This window comes from Hevea brasiliensis, chromosome 9 (genome assembly GCF_030052815.1).
Source record: "Hevea brasiliensis isolate MT/VB/25A 57/8 chromosome 9, ASM3005281v1, whole genome shotgun sequence".
Taxonomy (NCBI): domain Eukaryota; kingdom Viridiplantae; phylum Streptophyta; class Magnoliopsida; order Malpighiales; family Euphorbiaceae; genus Hevea; species Hevea brasiliensis.
In genome coordinates this window covers 7,363,216-7,390,338 of record NC_079501.1, presented here as the reverse complement: position 1 = coordinate 7,390,338, position 27,123 = coordinate 7,363,216, and the positions used below count along the sequence as shown (strand labels likewise).

The following is a 27,123-nucleotide window of genomic DNA, read 5'->3' as shown; positions in this document are numbered from 1 at the left end:
ATTATACCCTGTATCTATATATAATAAATTACGTATAGATAAAATTATTTCATTTATATATATATATATATATATAATAGGTTTTTTTTTTTTAATAACAGCCATTATACATGATCATATGCTCTTGTCAATTTTTTTTTTATTAACTTCTTTAATTTTAGTATAATTTCAATTAGGGAAATTCTTTCCTAATGAAGATTATGATAAAAATTGAATATTTTATATTTATTTTGCAATTGAGAATCCATATTCATGATAACATTTATCTTTTTCATTTTTATTCAATGGTTTTTATTTTTTTATTTTAAATAAATAGAGAGAAAACTTATTTAAATCTAGTTCATTATAAATTTAAAATGTAAATATATGAGTTTCACTTATTTTTCATGTGAATTTTATTATATATATATATATTATATATTGACTCCAAAATAATTGTATTTATAATAAATTGAGTCTAGCAAAAATTTCTCATGAATTAAATATATGGTCTCTTATAAATTTCTCGATAAATCTAATTTATTTTATGATGGAGGTAAGTTTTTCCATGATTTCTTTTAGTAGAAAATTTTAATTCGAAATCATATATGAAATTAGAAATACGATCTAAATAGATTAATGTTCAACAATTTATGACCCTTTTTTTCTTTAATTGGAATTAGCATGTAAGAAACATATTTACGGTTTAAACTTGCTCTTCCACTCTCCTCATTCACCTTCATTCTCACTACCTCAATTCATTCTCACTCTATACCACGTCAATTGGAAATAGTAATATTTAATTGCTGAAAATAACTTACACTTTACTTAAGCTTTGCATATACAATGGCACTACATCAAGAGAAAATTATACATCAGTCAGCAATACTAAGCCTAGATAGCACTCCATTTTCTCTGAAAGATGAGAAATCCTCAGCTATACGTGCTTTACATAAAACATTCTGTTTTATCGTTCACAAAGAGAATAGCTTCATGCATGCATCGAACTTCTGCTTCACTTTCGGAGAAGGAATTTATCTTCTTTTACTTGCCTTCCTGCTTGTTTAGTTGTTCTTAGTAACCATTTTTTTTACTTCTAAGGTTCTCAGGTTGATCCATCACACCTTCATTTACTTCATTTTCTAAAGCTCATAAGTCATACCTACTTTGAGCATGCGCTTCTGCGGAATATCAAACACTTTCTCACTCTGTCTCAAGTTTCTTTTCAAGAAATTGAAAGCATAATCTATCAGAATTCTCTTTCCTACATTTGCTCCTTCGCCTGCAACCACGTCATTCTCACCAATCAAGTGAACAACGCCAGCACGCCATACTCTGTCGATCATGTCAATCTGGTTATCCACATCCTCTAAATCTTCTTGCTTCGTATTTGTATTTTCATCAATTTGTCCATCGTCAATTTCTTGATCACTGGTTGTCTCACCATTATTCAGAATTGCCTTCTTTAACCAGTAATCATCTCTGATAAACTCCTTCAATTTCTCAATCAACATTCTCTCAAAGGGCTCATGGCGATCATTGCGTACATCCGTGTATCCATATCGTGCTACACAACGGAACACATTGAGCTCCATTGGTTCTACTTTGCGGAAAAGGAATCGTTCTTCCACTGGAACCTTTCCAATGGGAAGTGATTTGATGGATACAAAAATAAGGACTGAGTGAAGTGCAGGCACATTTGCCACATAATGCTTGAAGATGGGAGGGATACCCTGAACAAGCTCGGAGTAGAACATGGCAAGTCCTGGAAGTCTGCTAAAATTGGCCTCAGCAACAATCTCCTTCAGCTTATCAGGAGAAATTTTGTTTTCAAGCTCATAGTAGTACTTCCTTCGGTACACATCATTCCAGACAAACATTATGGTCATGAGAACTGCAGCAAAGGCTAAAGGTAGATATCCTCCTTGCTCAAATTTGTAAAGGACAGAACTTAAATAAACGAGTTCCACCACGCCAATGGTTAGCACATAGGCAATTACATAAAGGATGTTGGTTTTCCATATCATCAGCATGATCAACACTAGAAAAGCTGATGTGAGAGTCATTACAAACACCACAGCAATCCCTGTAATATACAGCAGTTGATTCAATGGTTTCGCTACAATGATACTTGAGAAATAATTGGAATATATAGCTTGAATAAAATATGTTAAAATTGTGGCTTACCGTATGCATTGCCAATATTGGTAGTATTCCTAAAACCAAGAGTAACTGCTACACAAGCAATCATAAGAAGGTAATTGATTTCAGGAATGTAAACTTGTCCTTCATATTTGGTGGATGTGTGCACGATTTTCACTCGAGGGAAGCATCCAAGTGAGAGCGATTGCTGTATAATTGAAAAGGTTCCAGAAATCATGGCTTGACTTGCAATGATCGAAGCCAGCACAGCCACCACAAACATGGGCCAGTAGAGAGGGTCTGCATCGATTTGATCAAAATAGTTCATATATTGAATAAAGAGGAGAAAGCAGTGAAAATGAAGTCAAAAACAGGGCAGTGGACGCAAACCTGGTATAGACTTATAAAAGGTATGGGGGACAAGATCATTGTGCTTTCTAAGGAAAGCAGCTTGTCCAGTGTATGCACATAAAAGAGCTGGGTAGGTCACAGTGCACATACTTATTTGTATGGATCGAACTGTGAAATGGCCAACATCTGCAAATAGTGCTTCAGTTCCTGCATTTCCCAAAGTCAAAAAAAATTCGTTAAGAAGAAATGAAGAATAGATACAAATATGGCATGTACAGTAGAAAGAGGAGAAAGAGGAAGAAGAAACCTGTTATGGCAAGGACAACGCCACCAAGGGAAATCCATGCTTTATCTTTGTTCCTCCTGAAATAATCTATTATATGCTTTGGGTTTAAAGCTTTAACAACTTCAGGATCATATTTGACGAAATTGTAAACGCCAATACCACCAATCATTGTGAACCAAACACAAATTATTGGAGCAAAACTGTAGCCCACTTTATCAGTTCCGAATCTTTGAACCATGAACAGGCAGATCAAGATTGCTGCTGATATCCAAACAATCATATCTGTGTTCATACAGTTAAAATAAACTCAACTCCATTAATCCAATTGTGCCGTGGAAATCTTGGATTTGGACCTACTGACATAGTTCTACAACTATATATAATTCTGTGTCACTAAAAATATTAATTAATTAGGCCAGTAAAATCAATAAAATATTAATTAATTAATAAAATATATATAAATACACACTATTATACATGTATATTGATACACATGAATGTATAAAGGAATTTTGTTAACGTACTATCGGTCATTTTTGTAGTGGCTTGCTGGATCCCTCCAACTGCTGATAAAACTGCAAGATATAATTGGTTAGTCAAAAGACGAAAATTTAAAATTGTCTTGTTCTAAAGAATTCCCAGGAAAAAGCCAGCAGCCAGCCCACCAAAGATGAAATATGTAACAAGACATGGACCATCTATGCTTGCAGATTTGCAAATGCTAAAAGATTGATGTCATTGACGGAGGCCTTTTTCTTTCCTTTTCCTTGGAATTCTTTTACCTCTTATGCAATTATTTCATAAAGAAAATATTAAAATAACCTGAAATGCAAGGAGTAAGGACACCATCTCCAATGACCATGGAAGTACCAAGCATAGTAGCAAAGAGTAAAAATAACTTAGCAAATTGACTATTTTCCAGCTTGGATTTCAATTTTGTTGCCCTCCGCAAACGCTTGCTTGGTAACTCAAGCTCGAAATTAGATACATCGCGATCCTCAGCTTGTTGGCTTGGGATTAGACCTACTTTAGCATATCTGCAAACCAGCGAGTACAAAGCAAATGTCCCTCCTGCAAATGTTAAACGTACATTAATCATTATTTTTCTTAAATTTAAGAATATATTTATTAAAAGGTTAAAAAAATTAAAAATTAAATGTTACTATTATAAATTTTAATTTTTTTAAAAAATAATTATTAATTTTGACCTTCTAAATTAATATTTAACCCTTCAAAAAGTAATAAATATTAAAAAGATAAAAAATTAATCTAATTTCTATACATATTTAAATAATATAAAAAAATTAAATAATTATGTCTTATTAATTTTCGTAGCAAACAATCTAAGATTAATTGAGATTTATATCAGAAATCAATTACCAAATTTGCCAATGGAATGAGGATGTTATTAATTTATTATTTTACGTGCTATTCTGACACTAGGAAAATTATTGGTATTACCACTGCCACTGGCGGAACTATTAAGAGATCTGAGGGGCCATGGCCCCAAACTTGGCCATTTTTTTAAGTAAAATATATAGTTATTAAATTAATTATTCTTAAAAGGTAACTTTCATATGGTTGCTCTCTCTTTTAATAATAGCCAAACTTGCTTTATAAGTTTTAATGCTTAATTTTAAGAATAATTTTCTTTTATGGACTAACTATTTAAAGAAATGAATTCTAAAATAATAATAATAATAATGTATTACAAGTAAAAGAAATTCATTATGATAAATCTTTGATGAATTTATATTCAATATTATTGATTTTAAAATTGAATTTTGTATATAATTTTAATCTTTCACTCCAATTATGTAAATCATTAAACTTTATCCATCTAATTTAAAGTGATGTATATGCGGTAATGAATTTTTGTATAATCTTATCATATAAATTCTTATAACTATTGTAATTTAATAGAATATATTTAAAAAAATTAATGATTATATTTATATTATAATTAAGATAAGCAACCTGTCACTTCATCAGTTTTCAATTTTACTCGCACCATTGAAAATTTGCAAGCATGTGACGTCGAAATAGACTTCAAGGCTTACTCATTCACATTTCTCCCCCAGTTGATTGTTCTCTTCATGAATTTAAAATATAATATACATAATTTACATATAAAATTAATGAAATCCACGTATTTAAATATTTTATTCATTATAAACCAACTCTAAACAAGTTTTTCCCTGATGCTCACATCTGCTAGAGTTTGGACTGTTGAACTTCTTGATATGTGCAGAACAAGGAGCTTCGAAGCCAGCCACCTTGATAAGTTCGATCATAGTTATAAAGGAAAAAAAAAAGTGCGATTTGCGACCTTTAAAATGTTTAAAAATTTTATATATATATATATATATATATATATATATATATATATATATATATATATATATAATGAGTCTGAAATTTGTATAAATATTGATTTGATTCTATATTAATGTTCAGAAAATAGGGTCGATTATTGGAAATTAAATGGAGTAAAAAGAAATTAAGAAAAGTGAAATAAATATATAAAGAAGTTACCATCGCCATTATCGTTGGCACGCAAGACGATTAAGACGTACTTGATGAGAGGGATAAGAGTGATGGTATACAGAATCAAAGAAAGTACACCCAAGATGTCATCGTTGTGGCGGATACCATCAGTGAAAGTGCTCGCGTACACATACAGCGGTGATGTACCGATATCTCCATACACTATCCCAATGCTCTGGAATGCCAATTGCAAGATCACTGACCAACTGACAGCCTTGAGAGAGAGAAAGAAACAGAGAAAAAACAAAAAAGTTAGATGTATATTATCAGTGGCTGGAGGTCAACGGTGGCGGAGACGGCGGCAAGAACGGCGATATTTAATAAGAAATGATGAATAAAGGCCGTGCAAGTAAAATCAGGCAGAGACGCAGACCTTAGAACCATGGAGTTGACGTCCAGGGAACTTGCGGGATTCGATTTCCAAGGAGTCATTGCGGCGCAACTTTTGCCAGGAAAGTTTCTTTCCATTCAAGGGCTTGGAAAAATGATCTGAGCTGTCTCCAATATTGATGCTTTGATCTACTACGTTACCATTTTCAGCCATTTTCTCGTAACTCTAGCTTTCGTTTTGGTTAGGAGATGAGATAAGAAGCGATGAAAATTTAAAGGGAAAAGGGTATCTTAATTACGAGTCAAACTCTGATGGCTTGGCTTCCAACGTGTGGGGGCGTGGCGGTGTGAGTTGTGGGGGTCCGGGCACCTAGCGATGAGGGGTGGGTGAAGGCGGATATTTAAAGAAGAGAAGGGGAGAAGCTGTAAAATGGGAAATGAGACAAAAAGAAAACAACGGCTTTATGGGAACGTACTACCTCAACGAGACCTCCGAGGCATAGACGTTGATGGGTGGGTCCCTCTTAAAAGATCTTCCCAATGTGAATTTCCTTGCTTTTTCATATGCATTTATCACTGTTTGCAGTTTGAATGACTATTACTATTACACGCTTTATTGTTTTAAATAATTTTTTTAATTATAAATACTAATAATTAAACGATTTATCAATTTTAACCCTTAATTTTATCAAATTATTAGATTGATGACAACAAAATTACATCAATGAAATCTGCACCTTCTCCTTCAGCAGTATGAATTTAAAGAAACATTAGAAAAAAAAAAAAGAAAAATTTTTCTTTTAATTTCAATTCTAATTCAGAAGCAAAATCTTTAAACATTATGAATCTACTCTTAATTATTTTTACAGATTAAATAAAGAAAATAAAAATAAAAATATTAATATTGATCTATATGAGACAGTGGAAGAAACTTTTAATTTATTATTTAAAAATTTTGAATAATTTAATTTATTGTATATAAATTTTAATTTTTTTTTTGATAAAATAATTGAGGGTGGATATACTCTTCATCTTATTGGAAAAAGGGTTCTATTAATTAAAAAATTCAAAAATAATTAAAAACAATTTTAATATAAAAAACAATGTTTTTAAAAAAAATCATTTTCATAAATTTCAAATGGAATCTTATTAATAAGTTTGTGGAGGGCTCATATATTTTTTTTTTAATTGTTATTTTCATTTATTTGATTTGATTATTTTGATATGATTTAATTACAATTATCTGTTAAAGTCACATGAATGTAGTGATGCTTGATTGAATTTTTGTTTTGTTTAAAAATAATAGTTGATAATATTTTTAGTTGCATTAAATGTTTAGATAGCAATTGGACAAAATGCAGCTGGAACAGGTGAGGTGAGCTATTAAGATGCCAATAGAAAAATGAATAAAGTAAAAAAGTCAAAGGAATCAAAGATAGGGTGCGGTAAAGTGGCTTGACCTTAAAGAAGCAATGGGCAATGTGTGGGCAAAGCTAGCTACATATGAAATACGGAAATGTAAAGTTTGTGGCTCAAATTTGGAGCTTTCTTGACATTTTTGAAGTAGGGTACATAATTATTGATATTACTGTGTCTTCAAATAATCAAATTCTACGGCTCATGATAATGATATTTAGCATAGACAATCACACGCAAAAATTCAAGGGGAAATTTTAAATTAAAATCATTATAAATATTATTATAATTATTTATTATAATAAATTTCATATGAATTTTATTATAACTAATGATCAAAATATATCCGTTATAAGAAAAATGTGATCAATGAACTCTAGTTGGTATTTAATAAAAAAAATGTTTTTTTATTATGAACAAAGATATAATTAAAATAATTTATGTATATTAAGATTAAATTTTATTTTTAAATTTTATATTAATTATTATATTTTAAATATTATTTTCAAAATATTTTTCATAAAATAAAAATAATTAATAAAAAATTTTCGTTATTATTAATTGAATAAATTTTTATTGAATTGAAACTAAATGATAAAAAAATAAAATATTTATGTTAATTATTAATTTAAACCAAATATTTTAATGTTATTAATTTAATCATAAACTTTTCATATTAATTTCAATTTTAACAATAAATTTAATTCAAATAATTAAACTCATTGATTAACAAATTATTCAGATTTTTTTAATTTATATATTGTCATTTTTAGATAACCAATTTAATTTTATTAATTCTTTCAATAATTTTAACATTTTCAATAATCTTAACAAACTTTCTATTGATAAAAAAAAATATATATATAATTGAATAATATATCTAATATATATTGTTGTAACACCCCAAATTTTATTATTTATGAGTATTTTTGGTATTTTAATTTTATTTGAATTTTAGGAATTTTTTTGAGATTTTTCGGATTTTAAAAATCGGGTTTTTTTTTAAAAAAAAAAAACTTGATGATTTTTTAAAAATTAATTAAAACCACACGTAAAAAAAAAAAAATATATTTGGAGTCTTTTTTTTTTTTTTTTTTTTTTTTTTTTTTTTTTTTTTTTTTTTTTTTTTAAAAAAAATAAAAAATTTTTTTTTCGATCGAAAGAAATCGAATCGACGATCGGGGGATCGGACGGGACCGACTTCTCTTCTTTTCTTCTTCTTCTCTCTCTCTCGCTCTCCTCTCTCTCTCTCTCTCTCTCTCTCTCTCTCTCCCTCCTCTCTCCCCTCCCTCTCCTCCCGCCCCTGCCCTCCCCGCAGCCCCCCCCCCCGAATTCCGGCCCACGCCGCCGGCGAACGCGCGCGCCGCCGCTGCGCGCGGCGCGCGCACGCCCCCGACCCCCGCCCCCCCCGCGGACCCCCCACCCACCACCAGGTCCAAAATCTGACATCTTCTCATCTTTCATCATCTCAAACATATTCACCAAGAACGAAATCCATCGAAATTTTTTTTAGATTTTTTTTTTTTTCATTTTTAGATTTTTTTTTTTTTTTCGATTTTTCCAGAACCAAAAAAAACCAAAACCACACCAAAACATCAGCCACCAGCACGCTCCATTCGCCGCTTTTTTCATTTTTTTTTAATTTTTTTTTTTTTTCGCTTTTTTGTGGGTTTTTTTACTTTTTTAAATTCTTTTTTAAAATTAAAAAAAAAAGAAAGTAAAAAAAAAAAAAAAAAAAATGTTGTACCGTCGTCGTATGGGGATCTTCGGTGATTTTATTCATTGATCGAATTCTGCAGCGGAAAAAGTTCGATGAAGCCGGCTCGAAAAAAGCCTAATTGGGCTGAGGTTTTTGTCGGCCCCATTGTCCGTCGTTGTCGTGTTCCCAAATAAGGTGAGACGAAAAAAGGAAAAAAAAATTTTTTTTTTTTTTAATTTTAAAATAAAAAAATAAAAAAAAAAATAAAGAAAAGAAAAATTAGAAAATTAATTAATAATTTTTATTAAATTAATTTAATTTTTTAATTTTTTTTTTATTTTTTTTATTTTTTTATTTTTTTTTTTGCAATTTTTGCAAAAATTGAAAATGATGGAATATGAAATGAATTTGAATTTTTATTGATTTGATGATATGATGTGATGAGAGGGATGATGATGATTGATATGATTTGTTGATATATATATATATTGTGATGAAGTATTTATTAGTTTTTTTAGACTTTTTAGGTTGCTTTTTTACTAGGTGTAGGTTTTTTTTAGGTTTTTTTTTTTTTTGTGATTTTGTTTGTTTTTTTTTTGTTTTATTTTGTAATTGTATTGTGTAATTGTAATTTTGATTTGTAATTTATTGTAATTTCTTCAGCCTCGCCAAATTAGAATTCAAGTTTTTGTAAATTTTTAAATATTAATTATTTTTTTTTATTTTTATATATTTATATTATATATATATTTATTATATATATATATATATTATATATATGCATATATGTATACGCATAAGCATTTATGTTATATTATGTTGCATATGTTGTGTGTTGTTGTATTTGGACTGGTGCGTGCGTTGGCGTGGCGGTGTGGGTGCGTGTGGATGTGGATGTGCTTGATGGACGGGTGGTGGTGTTCTTTTGAGGATCTGTTTCTTGCAGGATAGTCGCGGGGACGTGTTCCGTGGACCTCTTATTGGTTTTTTTGGTTTAAGGTTGGAGTATAGTTGATGTTTTTTGGAGTTGGATTTGTGTATTAGAGAAGATAAGAGATGATGACCCAATATATTATGATTGGTGCAGATGTGATTTGATCCATGATTTGCTTTTGATGCTTATGATTGATGTTATTTTTGATGTTTTATTTTTTTTTTGTTGCGAGTTATTTGATTTTTTGATGTTTATAGATATTTTTATTAAAATTGATTTTTTTCTTTTATAATTTTTAATTTTTTTTCTCAATTTTATTTTTTTTTTTTTTTCATTTTTTTATTTAATTTTTTTTTTTTTATTTTATTTTTTTAATTATTTTTTGTTTTTTAATATTTTATTATTATATAAATTTTTATTTGATTTGATTGATTTTATTTGTTATTTATATATTATGTTTTGTATTAATATATGAATTTTGTTATTATTTGATTATTGATTGATATTTTATTTTGATTGATTTTATTTTATGTTGAGATTATGAGATGATTTTTATGAGAATATGATGAAATGATATATTTGAGCCAAAATATGTGAGGTGAATATAAATTATGTGGTTTAAAGATTTTTTTTGTGGTCTTTGCTTGCCTTGTTTTGAAAATTTTGCAAAATTGCCTTGGGGCTGGGCCATTGGGTTAGTTTCGGGCTTTAAATGTAGGGTTTAGCCTTGCCTTGGATAGGGTGGGCAGGGGGGGAGGTCGTGACAATTGTTATCTTAATTTTAACAAACTTTTAATTTAACTTTTTTCTTATTATTTTATCTCAAATTTAAGATTTAATAAATTAAAAAATCAAATATTTAATCATAAAATATTAATAAATAATGTAATCAAAATAAATCTAATTATAACTTTAAAAAAAATAAGCATTTGATTTAATAAAACAATATTTTTATTTAATGTATTCTAAAATAATTACTAAAATAATAAAAATAAATAAAATAATTACCTAATTATTTAACTTGTAAAGCGCATTTGCCAATTAAACAGTGAATTGCAAATGATTTCATTGAAAATATTTAAATTATTTTCATTAATTAAATTAATTGTTAAAATTAAAATTAATGTAAAAATTTAAAACTAGATTGATAAAATTAAAAAATTTACTAAAAATGAAAAAATTATAAAAATTTAGATTTTTTTTAATTATTTAGCATTAAATTTATTAAAATAATATTTAGTTAAGGAATGAAAGGTGCACGGATAGCTTGGTTTGGTAGTTGGCATTCTTAATTCTATTATTACCCATGAAAAGCCATAGGCTAGCTCACGCAGTTCTAGTCTTCTAACTTTCATAAAAACATTAGGTTTCAACTGATCAAGACCTGGCACCAGGGAGGCAGGAACACGGGTATAGTACAACTCGTGGAGAAAATGCAGTAAAAGCCTAGATTTTTTTTTTTTTTAAATTAATGATCAATAAAATTATATTTAAGGCTATTCTTATTATATAATTTAAATTATTTCAACTCTTAAATATTTTTTAAAAATAAAAAATTAAAAGAATAAAAAATTAAAATCTAAGCTTATCGAATGAATAACATATATTTAATTAATCATTAGGTCAAATCAGATTAACGTAATCGAGCAGGAATTTCAAATTTGAAAGTTTTGACTGCAATTCAAATTATTTTACGAGCAATAATTAAGGGCAGTTGTCTTATATACTTTGTTTTCATCATTAAAACAAAGCGAAGGCACATATCATGACCTCTATAATTCATTAATGCATAGAATTTAACCTCCAATCTCATACATAATTAAAGAATTATTAATCCAATTACAAGGAGGTGGTATCTATGATGATGGGGATAGGCTGATGGGTGGATATATTTCCACAAGAGGCGTTTGCAAAATTTGTCCCGTTGCAAAATATTCATATTCAAATTTTAATAATAACTAAAACTTTGTTCAAATGAATTTTTGAATTGTAAAAATAATAATAATAATTTTGATATTCAAATTATATTATCTAAATGCTAGAACATATAAAGAATATCTTTTATTAATCCAAAACAATACAAGGGCGCTTGTGCTCTGTTTGAAATCTCACATAAATATCAATTAAGCATACTAGGCTTGGCAGGTTCATGATCAGGACAATAGATACGATATGCCATGGCAATGAAAATTTTGGATTTATGTGATTAGGTTTTCCTATAATAGGCTTTACATGGTTGCATCCATTCATTTAAGGATAAGAGAAGTCGTGGATTTACATCATTCCACGCAGCATGCTTTTCATTGATCATAAAATTTTAAATAATGGTCTAATAATTTAGCAATATGCTCTAGACGAACTTCATTATTACATATACCTGAAACAATAACAATAATTCAATACATAACAATGGCAAAGACTGAAATACATTCTTTATTTTTTACCCTGAATAAGTTAAACATACTTTATATAATGCAACCAACTCATATGTTAACTAAATTCATTCTCATTATCCTTTTCCCTATCAAACATGGCGTAAAGACAGGATGTATCAAGTTGAACTTGAATATCTTTTAGATTCATCAAAAAGCTTTAATGCTTTTGCACATCACACTAGAGGGTGTATCAATTTGAAAACTGAGATTTTGTTGTAATCGAATGGTTATCTGAACCAGATTTGAGAGCAAAAGTAATCTAACATCTGTATTTGGCTATTTGCTAGTTAGCTCAAGTTCTCAACAATTTTAATTTGATACTCCTTCCTGTCTGATTCACATTCTTTTGCCAAATTTTGTACACTGATTACTAAAAATAAAGAGGGCATTTTATTAAATTGCATACCTCCAGTCCATAAACAGATATATTTGAGGACAGCCTTCCTCTTAACTCCACAACACCTGCACTTTGACCGGGAGAAAAATAGGTGAATGTACTGAAGAAGGAACTGTTGTTACAAAATTGTCCATTCAGTGTGTTGGCACAGCTCGCTTAGCTACGGCAGCTGATCATTAGAGGCACCATATACAAAAATTCCTTTCCCAAGAATCCAACTAAGATTTCACTTGATTGAGTTTTCTTTGAAGCTTGTCAAATATTGAACTCTCTAGTATTTCTTTAGCAGAAGGCCTCCGAACTGCATCTGGATCTAGCATGGCCTAATCAAATTACCAAATCATCAGATTACATAAACCATGAAGTGGATACCTGTCCCCCATATACGCTGCTTAACACACATGGTTTCAAATAACAGCCATTATGTAATGTAATAGCCATTATTTACAAGTTTTGGAAGAGTTCATTACATGATACACTGTTATTTACGAACAAATCTAGAGTTGCAAGTGCCATTATTTACCGTCGCATAACGATAACTGCCATTACTTTAATTATTCCCCTGCTGAAATCGCATGGAAATAGTATTATTTTGCTTCTTTTTTCTTTATCTACATATTCTCTCTTACATAACTTCTGTATATCTCATATTCTGTCAAAGTTTCACCTAAATTTCTACTTTCTTCTACAAAATCTCTCCCTTATTGTTTGCTAAGTTAAAATCATCATTAAATATCTCTATTATAGCAATAAATTGTTTAATGCTAATGATGTCTAATATTTTTATTTGACGTATTTGTGCTTATTATATAATTGTGTATCTTAGTTTTACTTGTATCTATCAATATATAGTCATTTTATGAACTTCGCAAAATTTTCAAAAAAATTTGCATAACGCCAAACTGTTACCATTACATTACAGCCGTTACTAGCCTGCTTCTGTTACTTGCAACCACAAAAGCGATTTGAAACCATGTTAACACATCTAGAAGGTTCAACTTCCCCAGTTCCAAATAAGTGCACGAGTATAGTTAAAAAGAAATATGCATAATACCTTGAGTAAGTTCTGAAATTGCAATGAGTGGCCAAGAAGAATTGGCAGTCTCCCCTCCCTAAGGTTAAAAAATTGAGATCCCGATTGGGACAAAGGTAACCCTCTAATAAGCTCATAAATAGCAGCTCCAAAGGAAAAGATGTCAACTTTATCTAGATGATTGTAATCCTCATTCAAGATTTCTTGAGGCATATAACGTGCATCACCCTCTTCAATTGGCAAGCTCTGATTAAGGAGTGTTGCACATCCAAAGTCACCAAGTTTATAAACTCCATTCTTGACATAAATATTATCAGGTTTTACATCTAAGTGAGCAATTCCTCTTTCATGGATGAACTGCAATGCCTTAGCAATCTGTAAAAAGTCCAACATCAAAGAGCATCTAATTAGATAAACAGGAAATTGTCAAAAGTATTTTCAGATCAGTTTAAACAATACAAAAACTGTGCGGTTGTTTTTTTTTTTTAAAAAATCTGATGTGAAAATTAATTTAGATCATAATCACAACGTGGGATTCACTTCATAGTTCAATCAAACAAGTGGAAGACTACATGACTAATGGTGAAGGCAATGAAAGATAATGAAAACAGTATCATCATGCATCATACACACTATAAGAAAAGACTTAATTCCATTTCAAATTAGAAGAGAAATCAGATATCCACAATTCTCAATTCCACTTAAAATTGAATAAAAAAGTTTGCTCCTCCAAGGTATTTAAGATGCCTAAACTTTATGAAAAAAGAATCTTACAACATCTTGTATGTAATTCTGATTACTTGGGCATTTTCTAAGCACACATCTTGTCCATCACAAGTTCCATTCAGTTTAGAGATATTTTCATAAGAAGAAAATGCCTCTGTGCTGCTATACATATTCTGTTCATGAGAATTCAATACTTCATAATAATGCATTTAAATGTGACAAGAGATGTTAACCTGATGCAAGACTTCTAACACTTTGTCCTCTGTGAATGATTTGGAAGATTTATTAATGGATAAGCTGCAATCACAGAGTTCCATCTGAATGTATAGTTGCTCATTTTCAAACCAGGAAGAATAATATCCAACAATGTTTTCATGATATCCTACAAAGACAACCATAAAACGCATAAAGAAAGATAATTTTGATGTCAAATACGCAAAGCAAATGTGCAAATATTATACAACAGTTACGTACAAACCTATAGCTGCCAAAGCTTGAACTTCCATCAAAGATTTCCTCCTGAAAAATGCAAACAAGATGGTGCCTAAGCCAGTTGATTGAACATATGATGGAAGTATCTAAAAATGCACAAAGAAATTACCTCTCTGAATCTTGATGTAACTGCCTTGTGCTACATTTCACAGCATACATGCAACCATCAATTCTCTTCAAAACTTTGAAAGCACGGCTGAAGCTTCCACTGCCAATTTGCTAGAAAGGAAATCAAAATACAATGATTTACACAACCAAAAGATGATGATTCTGAAACAGTTGAGAATCCTTGGATCCTGGATGGATACCTGGATCTCATGAAAATCTGTGTGATAGCGTGAAAGGCCAGCTCCACCAACAACTGCAGAGAAAAAACCTGTAGATTGCAACAATGATTAACTAAAAGAAACCCCTGCAATCTTTCAATGGTGCAACAACTTTTCCACTGAAAGAAAAAAGAATAATGGAAAAGAAATTATAATATTGTTGCAAGCAGAACTTGCTTTGATAATTGAGGACTGTACCTGCACATTTTGATCGTCTATTGCCAAATGGATCTACATTCACATCCGAGGCTTGCATCAGATATGGGTTCTTAATGCAAGGAGGGGGCATAACCCGACAGCGCAAGGCAACAGCAGATTGTGATACATAATTTTGGCTTTTCTGAGTTCCAAATACTGTTGCTTTCTCAATGTTCACTTCATCTGTACCAAAAGTATCTTTGGCAATTTCCAGATTTTGTTGCTTCTCAGACAAAGTAGGGCTGAGAGGATTGGCCGGGATCACTTCTGTAACCAGTTTGGATTTTTAATAAGAAAGAAGAAGAAGACATAATTAGTACCTGATAATTATGTGATCAAAACTCAGAATAGTTTGCCGGATCATGAACAGATGAAAACAATGTGCTTACAATTTTGAAATCTGAAAAGCATTCACATGCTAATCAAGACCATGATTAAAACTCAAGCTCAAGGGAGCAACTAATCTTACCCTGTCGAAGTTTTTTGGTTTTAATAGTGTTTAGCTTCTCTGGTGATTCAGGGCATAACATGTTTTCCTGCAACAATCAAAGTGGAGAAATTCAATTTTGATACTTTAGCATATATCAAACTACGCGTGAAGTTCAACCCTTCAGTATCATCACCTTGTTGCAATCAAAGCTGTTTATTAAATTTTGATCCACTGGTGTTATATAATCTGGAGTGCTGCATTTACAAAACATAATGAAGAAAAAAAAAAGAAACAGAAAAATAAGATTAATATGACTATGCACAATGACAAAGCGAGGTACTTTTCCCAATAAGCAAACCAATTTCTATTTTCAAGCCTATGCAAGCATGTCCATGAATCATATAGCAGTATTCGGCAGCAAAAAAATTACCTTTGATTTCAAAAACCATCAGAAGTAGCATCATAAAACAAAGTCAGGATTGCATTTGATAGCATTTAAATAGCTCTAAGCATAATCTCGACTTTACAATTGATTTCGTGGATTTGGAGATTGAAGGGATTGTGCATTGCCATTATACACCCATGAATATACAATAAGACATTGAAATTGAAGTTAAAATGTCAGATTTTTTAATTGCTCTAGTGTCTAGTACACCCAATTCCACAAAATGTGTGATGGACTACCGATTCCTATTAATCAGAAAACTGGATAAAAGCACAAAATTTAAATATTGTAGAAAATGAAGAAAGACTAACCAGAAGAAGTCTTGACTAAGAATGCAATCTTTCTCGTCGACATCGATGTCGCCAATACTGGGGTTTTCCATGGAGGAATGGAGCTGTGGATCGGAAGCTTCGGAATCTAGAAGGTTCTGGAAGAGAGAAGAGGAATTAGACGCCGCTGCGGTGGAAGAAGACGATTGCTGGTACTGGAAAGGCATCACGGGGACTTGTCCCAGCTGAACCTGCAAGTGCCTAGCCAAAGTACCCTTCAGTTTACTGCTCTCTCTCCTCCTCCTATTGCTTCCCTTTAGAGCTTGTTTGGATTGGAGAAAAAGAGGGAGGAAGGAAAATAAAGTATGGAAAATATTTATGATGTGACATTTTTCCCTGTTTGGAAAATAGAGGAAAAGTGAGGATTGAAAGGAAAATATCCAATATTTTCCTTTGAGCTTGTTTTCTCTGATTTGGAGAGAAAAGAAACAGTGTGGGGGTAAAGTCATCTTTTTAACTTATAAAATTACATAATAATCCTTTTACTTTTATATTCATTTATATCTTTTAGTTATTTGTATATTTTTTTTTAATATTTTTAATATTAATGATAAAATAGTGGAATAATATTTTATGAACTCTTTTTCATAATTATATATTTAATATAGTATTTATTAAATTGAAATCTTTATTCACATAAAAAAATAATTTATAAGATAAAAATAAAATAATAATTTTAATTATTTTACTTTCACTTTTTTACAAGAGAAAATAAATTTATTTTCTAAAATAAAGGATGAAAAATAAAAAAAAATTCCCTCCCTTTATTTTCCTTCCCCTCCTATAATTTATCCAAACATAGAGTTTTCCTCTTCATTAATCACCACCACCTATACCGCCCAGCGAGCGCCACACCGCCTACTATTTCTCTACTTTTTTTAATTACTCTCCGAATATCAAAACGAGGTTTTTATTTTCTTTCTTTCACAATTCAAAATTACGCGGGTTCACAATCTTCTTTGGCAAGACTCAGAGGATACAAGGACTACAATAACCATACTCTAACGTCGAATCTTCTCCGTACAATACTTGACTCAATTGATTTAGCCAATCAGTCTCATAAGTAACATCAATGATGTGATAGGCTAATTTGTATCGCGTAATATGTAAGCTTTTCTCTTCCTCCTAATGGCCTGTAGAGCGGACGTAAAAGGCGCGCTTTTCTAGATCTTCTTGGTTGGGCCCAACAATTGTAGAAGCCGCAGAGGCCCAGAAGAACATACAAAACAATCGGGCATCTCTAGTACATTTTCGGGTTCGGGTTTCTAGCGGCGGCTCTCGAACAGTTACAGGGATACCGAATGTGGCGACGAAGTGCTTTTCCAGTGGAAATCCTCCTTCCGAACCTAACTTATTTTTATTTCCTTCTTTATGAATACTACATGCTAATCATTTATCTGTTTCAGGGGAATTCAGATTCTGATCAGAGCATTTCTGGTAATTTTAGCTTTATCGTATGAATTTGCAGTGTTATGTTAGGGTTTTTTGATCGGTTTTTGGTTCGTGTAATAACATGACAGATGGTGAGGAATTAAATGGCGATTTGGTAGACAATTGCTTTTCTTTGAATGCGAATGCAGAGAAAGAGGCAAGTTCTTACCTTTCTATTGCTCAATTTGATTTTGAAAATTTGATCCGGATCACAGCATTTCCAGTGAAGCTATCTATATGTGTAAATCTTCATTGCCTTTTGGTTTCGTGGAAGTTTGAGTTTTTTCAGTAACCATTATTTTGTACACATAAGCACTATTTTGAATTTTTGTATTCCAACGGAGCTTTTAAGTTTTCTTCTTGATATATATCAGTACTCTTATTCTGACTATACTTTTGTATATCTATAGCGAGGATTCCTACTTCAGTCACGAATGGAGATACTTAGAGGTATCAAGTTTTTTTTTTTTTTTTTTTCTTGTGGTCTAGTTTATGTGATTCCAGTCCACCATGCAGTTTCTTAATATTTTGTTAATTCTTTACTTTCCTTGCCCCATTTTCAATTTGATTGTGGCTTCTAGCCTTTATGGGAGTATGTGACGGCATTGTGTTGTACTGTTGATAAAATTCATTAGTTACAAGTTGCATTAGACATGCAACTATGCAAGTGCTCTCTTTTTCTATAAATTTGAATTCAAGTGATTTTCACTATTGTCATTCATCAGAAAGACTTTTAACAAATATTTCTTTTCACAGGTATGAAAGATGGAAGTTTGGGAAAGGAAGCTGGAAATTTAATACATGAGGCATGTGCAACTACAGCTCAGTTTTAGTAATCATTTTCTTACATCACATATTAATGAATAATGTGAGATGTTGTGATCAGAACCAAACAAGCTTCTTTGTTGGAGACGAGGTTGAAGTGCCTGATTTCCCCAATGATGGTGGCTTAATCTTTTCCCAAAGGAAGGAATCTAAACACCATCAAAATGAGGAAATCATATCTGATGATGAGGTATGCAAATATCTGGACATCATTTCAGCATTAAGGCTCTATTTTTTTTCAGAGAAAATGACTTAGTCAAGTAAAATTTTAATACAAAATTACTTATTACATTGTTTTTCCTAAGCATGCCTAATGCCTGAACAATAAAAAATATTGTTGGAAAATATTTTCCATGAAAAAAATGGAGCGTAATAAGTTCTGCTTATTTTACAACTTTATGATGTGTGTTTGAACAGGATGACTATGTACTTGCAAATTCCATTACATCTAGTGATAGGAAGCTCAATAAAGATAGTAATCTCCATATTTTAAGAAGTGAAAAACAAGATGAGGCATGCACATGGTCCATGATAAGTAAAGAAGCTGAGGCGTTAAACCATTTGAATGAACAATCTTTGTCTTCCTTTTCTGCCTTCTCCAAAGCAAACAAATCTTGTCAAGGTAGTTTTCTGAGTTGATAAGTGCTGCTTAACAATGATATTTGCTTTTCCATTGTTGATATGCTTTTGTTAAGAATCATTTGCATCAACACATGGAGCATAAGATGTCTTTGGCTTTTTGTATATCATATGAAAAACTAAAGTTTCTGACTTCATATGTTATTTGAGTTGTGAGACAAACCATGAACCTGGGTAGACAGAGATTGGTGAAAAATTAAACTGGAAATGAACAAAAATAAGACATTTAAAAGCAAATCCCAGTTACACATCTATGAGTTGACTCTGGTCTCTTTCACTTGGAAACTTAATAAATGACCCTTGTCAGAAAGTAGCCCAAGGTCGCAACTCATAACCCAACTAATTGAGCTTGTGTGATATTCAGTTGCGAAGATAGATAATCACAAGCTTGCTTGTGTGGCAGATATATGTTTTGTATATAAATATGAATTAAATCTGCTGGTTGTTTGACCATAATTGATTTGTGAAGCTTTGTTACTTGAGTTGATTTTCTGGTAGTTTCTCTGGCCAAGCATCTTCATGGGTTGCAGGTGTTGGAGACAAAGTAAAGCTAAAATTCTCTCTGCGTATAAAGTCACATAAAGATGGACTCTTTCATCCTTTTATTCCTGAGGATGAAAATGTTACGTCATCCAAGGCTCTTGATGCACCTGAAGAACTGGAACCAATTGAGGATGAAACCATAGAAAATTCAAACCTTGAGTTTCTTGAAGATTTTCATGGAGAAAATGGAAGGCCATTAAAAGTTGCACCTGCTGATGTAGAAGCCATTGGGAATGGACTCATTGAGCATTCAATGGCTGAGCTATTAGAGGGCCTTCGGGATAGGAATGTTCTTCAAAGAGGAAATTCTCAAATGGTTTGCTTTCTCTGATTAGCAATAAGTTTTTTCTGGAAAATTTTAGATAACCAGTTTGATTCTGTATTTACTGCAGTTTAGAAGAACAAAAGGAAAAAGGGCACAGCTCATGGTGAAGAAAAATGTATCACCATTGGGTGACAGAGTCATTGATGATGAAGAAAAACCTGAGCAAGTAATTACTGGGTCATCAAGTGATGATGAGGTATTTCTTGGCTTTAATTCCTTTCTAATTTTTTGCTCGAGTTAAAGTTATCCACTGCTTGTTTAAATTTCTACCCTTCAGGGCAATTATCAAAACCTAGATCTTGCAAACCCGGAGATGAAGAGGCAGAGTATGGCTGATCGATTTCAGGAAGCATTGGCTGCTACCTCTTTCAGCAATGACGATGGGGCCCATGTTGCAGCTGCCAAACTGTCAGGGTAATTGATGGAAATAGATTTTTACTATTATCAGCCATACTTTTGATTATTAATATTTGAAGTGCAACAAAATATTCCTAGCGAAATAAACTTTTTTGCTACCCAATTTTGCAGTATTGGATTGTTCAGGAAGTTACAGCAGGTCATGCAGAGTGAAAAGGAAAGAGATGCTAATTTTCTGAAAAAGATACAGATGGGAGCTAGCCCCAGTGGTAAAGCCTTTTGGTTATGTATTATTTTTGTTCTTAAAGCATCTCCTCCAACTGACGTGTGTATATGAACAATCAACACCAACAGACTTTTTGCATCTTGCATTTCTTAATCCACTACTTATCTTTGGCAAATGTTGGATACAGATAATGCACATTCTATAGTTGTAAAGATCCTTTCAAGATATTTGGATGCAAAGCTGACCGTTTGTCACTGCATGTTTTGCAAGAATGTAGAGGTTGTGCTCTATACTCGGAACAGGTTTAATATGTAATATTTTAGCATTGGGACTCACTATTGTAGTATTCATTATTCAAGTCATGCTCTGATTTCGGAGGCTTTCTGTACTTCTCATTGAGTAATACATGTTTGATGTTACTAGCAATTCTACCATAATGCCCCGCTTGGAGACAAGCCTATGCTATTATCTTATTGGGAGCTCTCTGTTTCCTTTTCATCCAGGAATATATGTATAACTTGTGGTTACTGTTGCTAATCCTGGATGAAAATTAGATAAACTTGCTAGCTGCCGGACCTTGATCAAGAGCATTTGCTGACTAAAGGTTATGTCTGCAGGGCTCCCAAAAATTGGTAGATAGAGAAAGGGAAGGAACAGTTATATTTAGTCCAAGAATTTGCAGCGATGTTGATCTGGAAGTAGGGAACTTGATTTGTATTCATCCTCCATGGTATGCATATATACCTTCTTTCAAATCTACTTAGGGCCTGTTTGGCATTACTGTTGAAACTACTGTTGAGAAAATCACTTTTTTAAATATACTAGTTAGATAGTGTTAAAAAATAATTAAAAATTAAATTTGATAAGTTTTAGTCACAAGAACACTAAAATAACAAAATAGCTTTTTCTAAACTACTTTTTTCAACAGCATCTAAAATGGTGCTTTTATTCAGAAAAGTAGTTTCAGGCTCTTAAACTCAATGCTAAACAGGGCCTTAGTCACATGGAGCTTTGCTTCTTTGTTTTCCTTGCTAGAAGTCTGAATGACAGTGTTCCTTCTTTTTTTTTTTGCCGGGGTGGTTCCTTCACGAGTGTTATGTGCAACTGTTGCTGCATTAGTGAAAATTGGAACCAAAGCCATTGAAATTATTTAATTTAATTTTTACTGATTTGATTGTTTTCATTGTTCAATTAAAATGATTTTCAGTGCTTTAACCAATGAAGTTTGATAGCGGGCTTCTGTGAACAGGAAGGAGGTTCAAGTGATGGGGAATGACAAGAGCACTATCTTATCTACATATTTCTCCAACATTTTAGTGTGATTATTTCAAACTCTTAGTGGATAGAATTATCTGTCGACTCAAATCTCATTATTTGACCAGTGATGAGAGACATGGTATCATTAATAAACCTTTCTGATACTCCATCTTGTTTAATAAAGAATGTCTTCATTAGTCTCTCTTGTTTTTTAGGTGTTATGCTTAATAGAATTTTGAAGATCCAGTTCAAGCTACGGAGGAGGATCATGGTTGTGTTATCATGGCTGCTTAATTTTGCCCTCTGGGAATGTAGCTTAATGTTTTTTGACCCAGTTAATTAATTGGGTCCGGCTTGAGTTACATTTGATTCATCTGACCTTGCATATTACGGTGCTGCGGCCGCAGCAGCATTAATCTTTGCCTGTAAAATGGGGGAAAAAAATAATCTTACCAATTATCATATAAAAATTTGATATATGAAATCTGAGTTTAAAATGGATCAGATTTAGCTCCATAGGAAGTTGACTCAAAAAATAAAGTTTGTTCAGATTTTATACATGATACAAACACTTTATCTCAAGAATAAAGTTTGTAGGTAAACATATTTATAGGTGATTTAAAGGACTATATTTTGATTCAATTTCATTTTAAAAGCTAATTCAAGGGTAAGAGTTTTACTTAAATTACAAACAATTTATTTCAAATCAACATATACAATATTTTATATGCATAGGTTTTCTGATTTGATATTTATAAATTTAAAATATAAACAGTCAGTTTATAAATAGAAATGATTCGAATTTATAAGTTGAGTTGAATTTAGAAATTCAAAATGATTTGAAGTCAAAAAATTGAGTAACTCATTTGAGTGGACATGAGCAATACGAATTTTAATGAATAAATAAATAAAATAAAATAGTTTGAAAAATTTTTAACATTTTGATTAAAATGATTTATAATTTAAAGTAATTTAATAGGTAATTTGACTCCAAACGTGAACACAAAAATCCGAAATGGATTGAACATCCTTCATTCGCAAAGTTTTAAATTCATCTTTTAATGTTTGGAGTTGCATCTTCTTCACTCTATCAACTCTTTGGAGGAAATTTTTCAAAATCTCCCAAACTTGCTTTACTTTAATAACATCGGCCATCTTTAAGAACATAGATTCATCCAAATATTGATGGATGAGAGCAGGGCTTGTTCATCCTTCTTCCTTTCTTTTGCTAAAGCATCCTTCTCATTTTGAGATAGCGATGCTTAATATTCGAGTGAAGTAAAGCTTTTATCAACAATATTTCACACATCTTGTGTGTCACACCTTATCCCTCTGTAACGCATAACATGATCCCGTAGTATACCTAATGAATTACCGACTTCATTTACCGATAACCCATTAAATATACTACAAGGGATTTTAAAACAATTTTCTTACTTTTTGAAAATGGTGAGCTTTTCTAGCAGATATTAAAAATATTTAATTAAAATTTAAAAACTAGTCAAAATTTTTGTCCATTTTTATTTTTTCGTAAATTTTGAAAAAATTTCGGCAGAGTGTCAACAGTATTTGAGAAAAACAAAAAATTTTATCTATAGAAAACACTTCCAAATATATCACTTCAACCAATCTCAACCACCATTATAACTCAAATCAGCACAATTTCCTTCAAACTCTACAATTCAATCAATATTTCACAACTCAAAATTTCAATTCAATTATTTCAAAAAATAGTAATAATTAATTTCATACACATTGTATTAAAGAAAAATTAATTTATATTTATCAGTTCAAAATTTACATCAGAAAATCCAAAATAATATTATTACAAAATCTGTACAACTGCTCATGACCACTTTACAAATGTACATACAGTCAATTACATCAAAATAAACATGTACAATCAGGGTATAAAAATATATCCGACAAAAAGTCCAGAAATAGCTCTGAAATCCTCAGCAGCTCACTTCGCTGTTCTACTAGTCTCTCTATCTGCGACAGCAATAAACAATCATCGCTGTGTACAATGACTCAGTGGTGCACAACATACTAAAATAAAATCTTATGCATAAATCAAATCACGTTTATTCACATATGGTACTGAAAATGAAAAACAAATACAAAACACAATTTATAATTTTAGTCAAAATAGTCTCATTTCGGAAGTCCCAAAATAAATTTCATAAAAACACACAGTTATATCATGCCATCAGTACAATGTTCATCTCAATAGCCAGAGGCTTATGAGGAATCTTAAGGCTAACTAGCTCAAACTATGGGTACCCGTTCAATTTCTTCCTCTACTAGCACACACCTCAAAATTTCAGCCAGAGAGGGAATTCAAAATTCAAAACTAATTCCTCAAACTATGCATGCTAGTGAGACATTCAGATATATGGTTATGACACTGTAGTTTCAAAACTATCTTAACATTTTACTAAACATTTATTGACAATTCAAATACATACAATTAAATTTTCAACAATTTAAGTCAAAAGCATAATATTCATTTCATTCACAAATTTGCAATAAAAATAAATCACAATTTATTCATCAAAACAAATTGTCAAGAGAATTTACAGAAAAATTTTATGTTGTGCACAAACCTTGTGCGAGTCGCTTCTAAGCTTTGACTCGATGTCTCAGGTTCTTTCCCGGCATTCTTTTCAATTGAAATACATAATTTTACAGTGTTTCAGTATCATAACGTATAATAAATTCAATAATAAATTCACAATTACTTATATCTAGCTCTAATATGCTTAATTTAACGTTCTTTGAATTTACATTTTCGGTTTACTATTTATGACACTATTCAAGTCAAATTATTGACTTTCTTATGCTTAATAGGTATGAGAATTTCAATTTCACCCACATACCACATTTTGGTTGCTTAATTTGTTGATTTTGGTTGCACCTTCAATTTTTAGGTCTCCTAAGTATAATTTTAAATTTTCAGATTTGGTGTCCTGTTTTGCACTGTTCCATTGGTTATGTTGCTGTGGTAATTTGGCTAAGTGTTCTTCATAGAAATTATTTCTTATTGTCTTAGCTTTAATCCCCTTTTTGAATCACTCCATTCGGAGTTTTGTAGCCCAAGATATGGCCATTTGAACATGGCTGGCCGGATTAGTTTAACCCAGATTTCTAGGCACCTAATTTTGTTCTGGTAGTTTTGGACCACTAACTTCGAGTGGCAAAATGACTTAGTTATGGGCAGAATTCGGGTTGGTGTTCTTCATAAAAGTTGTAGTGATATGTCATACCTTTCCAATGCCATAAAAATCAGGTCATTTAGACCTGTATAACTCAAGTTATGGCCAAATAAATAAACACTATTCATTTGTTCATTTTGGTACAGTGGCAGTGCACTACACCCGGGTTTGACCTAATTGTTCACTATGTTAATGTCATTTTCTGGGCATGGTTCCTGAATGAAAAATGTGTCATTATGTGTCTATTTTCATTCCCAATTAGCCTCACACTATTTGGGTTAGTAAATTTTCAGTTTTAGTCCCTGAAAGAGACCTATGTCAAGCGGTCAGAATAGTGTCCCTAACCAATCCAAATTGCAATTTCATTCTATCAATTCATACACATAACAAATGGTCCCAATTGACCATTTCTAACCTCAATTAGGGTCAATTGCATTAATTGACCATTTCCTCCAATTTTTCTCCCAATTTTAAAAGGCTTAAGAACCCTAATTTTCCAATTGTGCAATTTCATGCAATTAAAGTGTATAAGTCTTGTTTACATGCTTAATTACACTCAATTACCTCTTTAATTTCATCAAACTCATACCCTTCTAACTCCCTTAAATGCTGGCTAAAAATTCCATTTATCCCCCAATAATTGTTTTTGTTTGATTTATCATTAATTATAAGTTAAATTAACTTAAAACATATGCTTCAACCAAAAATTTCAATTTAAATTACTTACCTCAACCCTTGATTTCTAAGTCTCCAAATCTTCATTTTTCTCCTTCCTTTTTCTTCTTCAATCTTCTTTTCTAGTTGAGATAACAAGGTTTTATATAGAATTTTGGGGGAATTTAGGGTTAATTGATGGAATCAGAAGCTTGAAACCAAACTTTCATGGAAGAAATAATGGAGGAGGAGGAAGAGAGAGTTTCGGCCAAATTGGGTGGAGAAGAAGAAGTGAATTTCCTTTTTAATTTTTTTTATGTATTTTTATGTGTAATCATGTGTATTTGACTTGGTAAAAAATGTAGGGAAAATTAAATTTAATTTTGACATCAAATGTGATGTCATCAAGGTGATGCAATAATTTACTTTTCATTTCATTTTCCTTCCTTAATTTTTCCTCATTTCTTTAATTTAATTCTCAATTCTAAAATTTTCGTTTCTCCGATTTTATTAGACAGTTAGGTCAGAAGTAGGCACTAGGGGTGAATTGACCAATTTGCCCCTCGCCGGTCTGATCCAGTTTGTTAGTTATTCAATATTTCTTTCGGATTTCTGACCTAATTATTTGACCTGCTTAATAATTATTTTATGTGATTTTCTCTTTTCCACTGTGTTCACAATAGTCCTAAGGACAGCAGCGTCATATTTTTTGGTTCAAAATTTGGGTTAAGACTAACCTCGCAGTCACTTCCCGGGAAGGTCACCCATCGCTGTGACTCCCGGCTCATTTAACCTTTTGTGTTATGTTTTTCTTATTTATACTTAACTATATGACAATCACTAATTATTTGCATTCAGGGCTTATCTAGGTGTTTTAGATGTGGTTCTAATCCCCTTAATTGTCCAGACCGACATTGGTCACCAGAACATTGAAATATACCAGGCTATGCATATAGGGGTGTTACAATTCTCCCCCACTTAAAATAAATTTCGTCTCGAAATTTTTACCTAGTGTTAGTCTCTGAACAGCTGTGGGTGTTGCCTCTTCATGTCCTCCTCACGCTCCTAAGTAGCTTCCTGGCCTGAATGATGGTTCTACAGCACTTTCACCAGCGGTATCTGCTTGTTTCTCAGTTGCTTTACCTCATATACCAGA

The 27,123-nt window shown here is 31.5% G+C and overlaps 3 protein-coding genes across 15 annotated transcripts; 1 reads left to right on the top strand and 2 right to left on the bottom strand.

The window, feature by feature from the left end:
- Positions 1-762: 762 nt before the first annotated feature.
- On the bottom strand, positions 763-6,042 carry LOC110652625 (potassium transporter 5-like). The gene is made up of 8 exons (XM_058152670.1): positions 5,679-6,042; positions 5,294-5,519; positions 3,581-3,829; positions 3,283-3,333; positions 2,780-3,040; positions 2,512-2,679; positions 2,167-2,421; positions 763-2,065 (listed from the first exon to the last, which is right to left on the bottom strand). The coding sequence occupies exons 1-8, from the start codon at positions 5,847-5,849 to the stop codon at positions 1,122-1,124; spliced, it is 2,325 nt and encodes a 774-aa protein (XP_058008653.1). The 5' UTR covers positions 5,850-6,042; the 3' UTR covers positions 763-1,121.
- Positions 6,043-12,374: 6,332 nt separating this feature from the next.
- Positions 12,375-16,944, bottom strand: LOC110671468 (wee1-like protein kinase). Its single transcript, XM_021833952.2, has 10 exons — positions 16,478-16,944; positions 15,915-15,975; positions 15,761-15,827; positions 15,292-15,558; positions 15,076-15,143; positions 14,877-14,986; positions 14,754-14,794; positions 14,509-14,657; positions 13,571-13,924; positions 12,375-12,839 (listed from the first exon to the last, which is right to left on the bottom strand). Exons 1-10 carry the CDS (start codon positions 16,942-16,944, stop codon positions 12,735-12,737), a joined length of 1,689 nt encoding a protein of 562 aa, XP_021689644.2. The 3' UTR covers positions 12,375-12,734.
- Positions 16,945-17,314: 370 nt separating this feature from the next.
- On the top strand, positions 17,315-22,602 carry LOC110640740 (uncharacterized). Of its 13 annotated transcripts, none has more exons than XM_021792198.2 (16): positions 17,315-17,820; positions 17,902-17,932; positions 18,016-18,083; positions 18,337-18,376; positions 18,683-18,732; positions 18,813-18,941; positions 19,169-19,373; positions 19,921-20,249; positions 20,326-20,454; positions 20,536-20,672; positions 20,787-20,884; positions 21,029-21,143; positions 21,265-21,352; positions 21,459-21,571; positions 22,091-22,237; positions 22,314-22,602. In XM_021792198.2, the coding sequence occupies exons 1-15, from the start codon at positions 17,797-17,799 to the stop codon at positions 22,161-22,163; spliced, it is 1,629 nt and encodes a 542-aa protein (XP_021647890.2). In that variant the 5' UTR covers positions 17,315-17,796; the 3' UTR covers positions 22,164-22,237; positions 22,314-22,602. The 13 variants fall into 13 exon arrangements, with proteins under 13 accessions (XP_021647890.2, XP_058008650.1, XP_021647887.2 ...); XM_021792203.2 differs by having other exon boundaries at positions 17,317-17,820; positions 17,912-17,932; XM_058152667.1 differs by having other exon boundaries at positions 17,315-17,932; positions 18,337-18,371; positions 18,681-18,732.
- The last annotated feature ends 4,521 nt before the right edge of the window (positions 22,603-27,123 follow it).

Excerpts from the sequence above, each read along its gene's own strand:
- LOC110671468 (XM_021833952.2), bottom strand. The coding sequence starts at position 16,944 with ATGACTTTACCCCCACACTGTTTCTTTTCTCTCCAAATCAGAGAAAAC. Across the intron at positions 15,144-15,291 it reads TAGACGATCAAAATGTGCAG|GTTTTTTCTCTGCAGTTGTT; the intron begins GTACAGTCCTCA and ends TGCAATCTACAG. Across the intron at positions 12,840-13,570 it reads AATTTCAGAACTTACTCAAG|GCCATGCTAGATCCAGATGC; the intron begins GTATTATGCATA and ends TAATTTGATTAG.
- LOC110640740 (XM_021792195.2), top strand. The coding sequence starts at position 17,797 with ATGTGGCGACGAAGTGCTTTTCCAGTGGAAATCCTCCTTCCGAACCTA. Across the intron at positions 20,673-20,786 it reads GCAGCTGCCAAACTGTCAGG|TATTGGATTGTTCAGGAAGT; the intron begins GTAATTGATGGA and ends CCAATTTTGCAG. Across the intron at positions 21,144-21,264 it reads GTGCTCTATACTCGGAACAG|CAATTCTACCATAATGCCCC; the intron begins GTTTAATATGTA and ends TGATGTTACTAG.
- LOC110652625 (XM_058152670.1), bottom strand. The coding sequence starts at position 5,849 with ATGGCTGAAAATGGTAACGTAGTAGATCAAAGCATCAATATTGGAGAC. Across the intron at positions 3,334-3,580 it reads CCTTACTCCTTGCATTTCAG|TTTTATCAGCAGTTGGAGGG; the intron begins GTTATTTTAATA and ends TATATCTTGCAG. Across the intron at positions 2,680-2,779 it reads CGTTGTCCTTGCCATAACAG|GAACTGAAGCACTATTTGCA; the intron begins GTTTCTTCTTCC and ends TGGGAAATGCAG.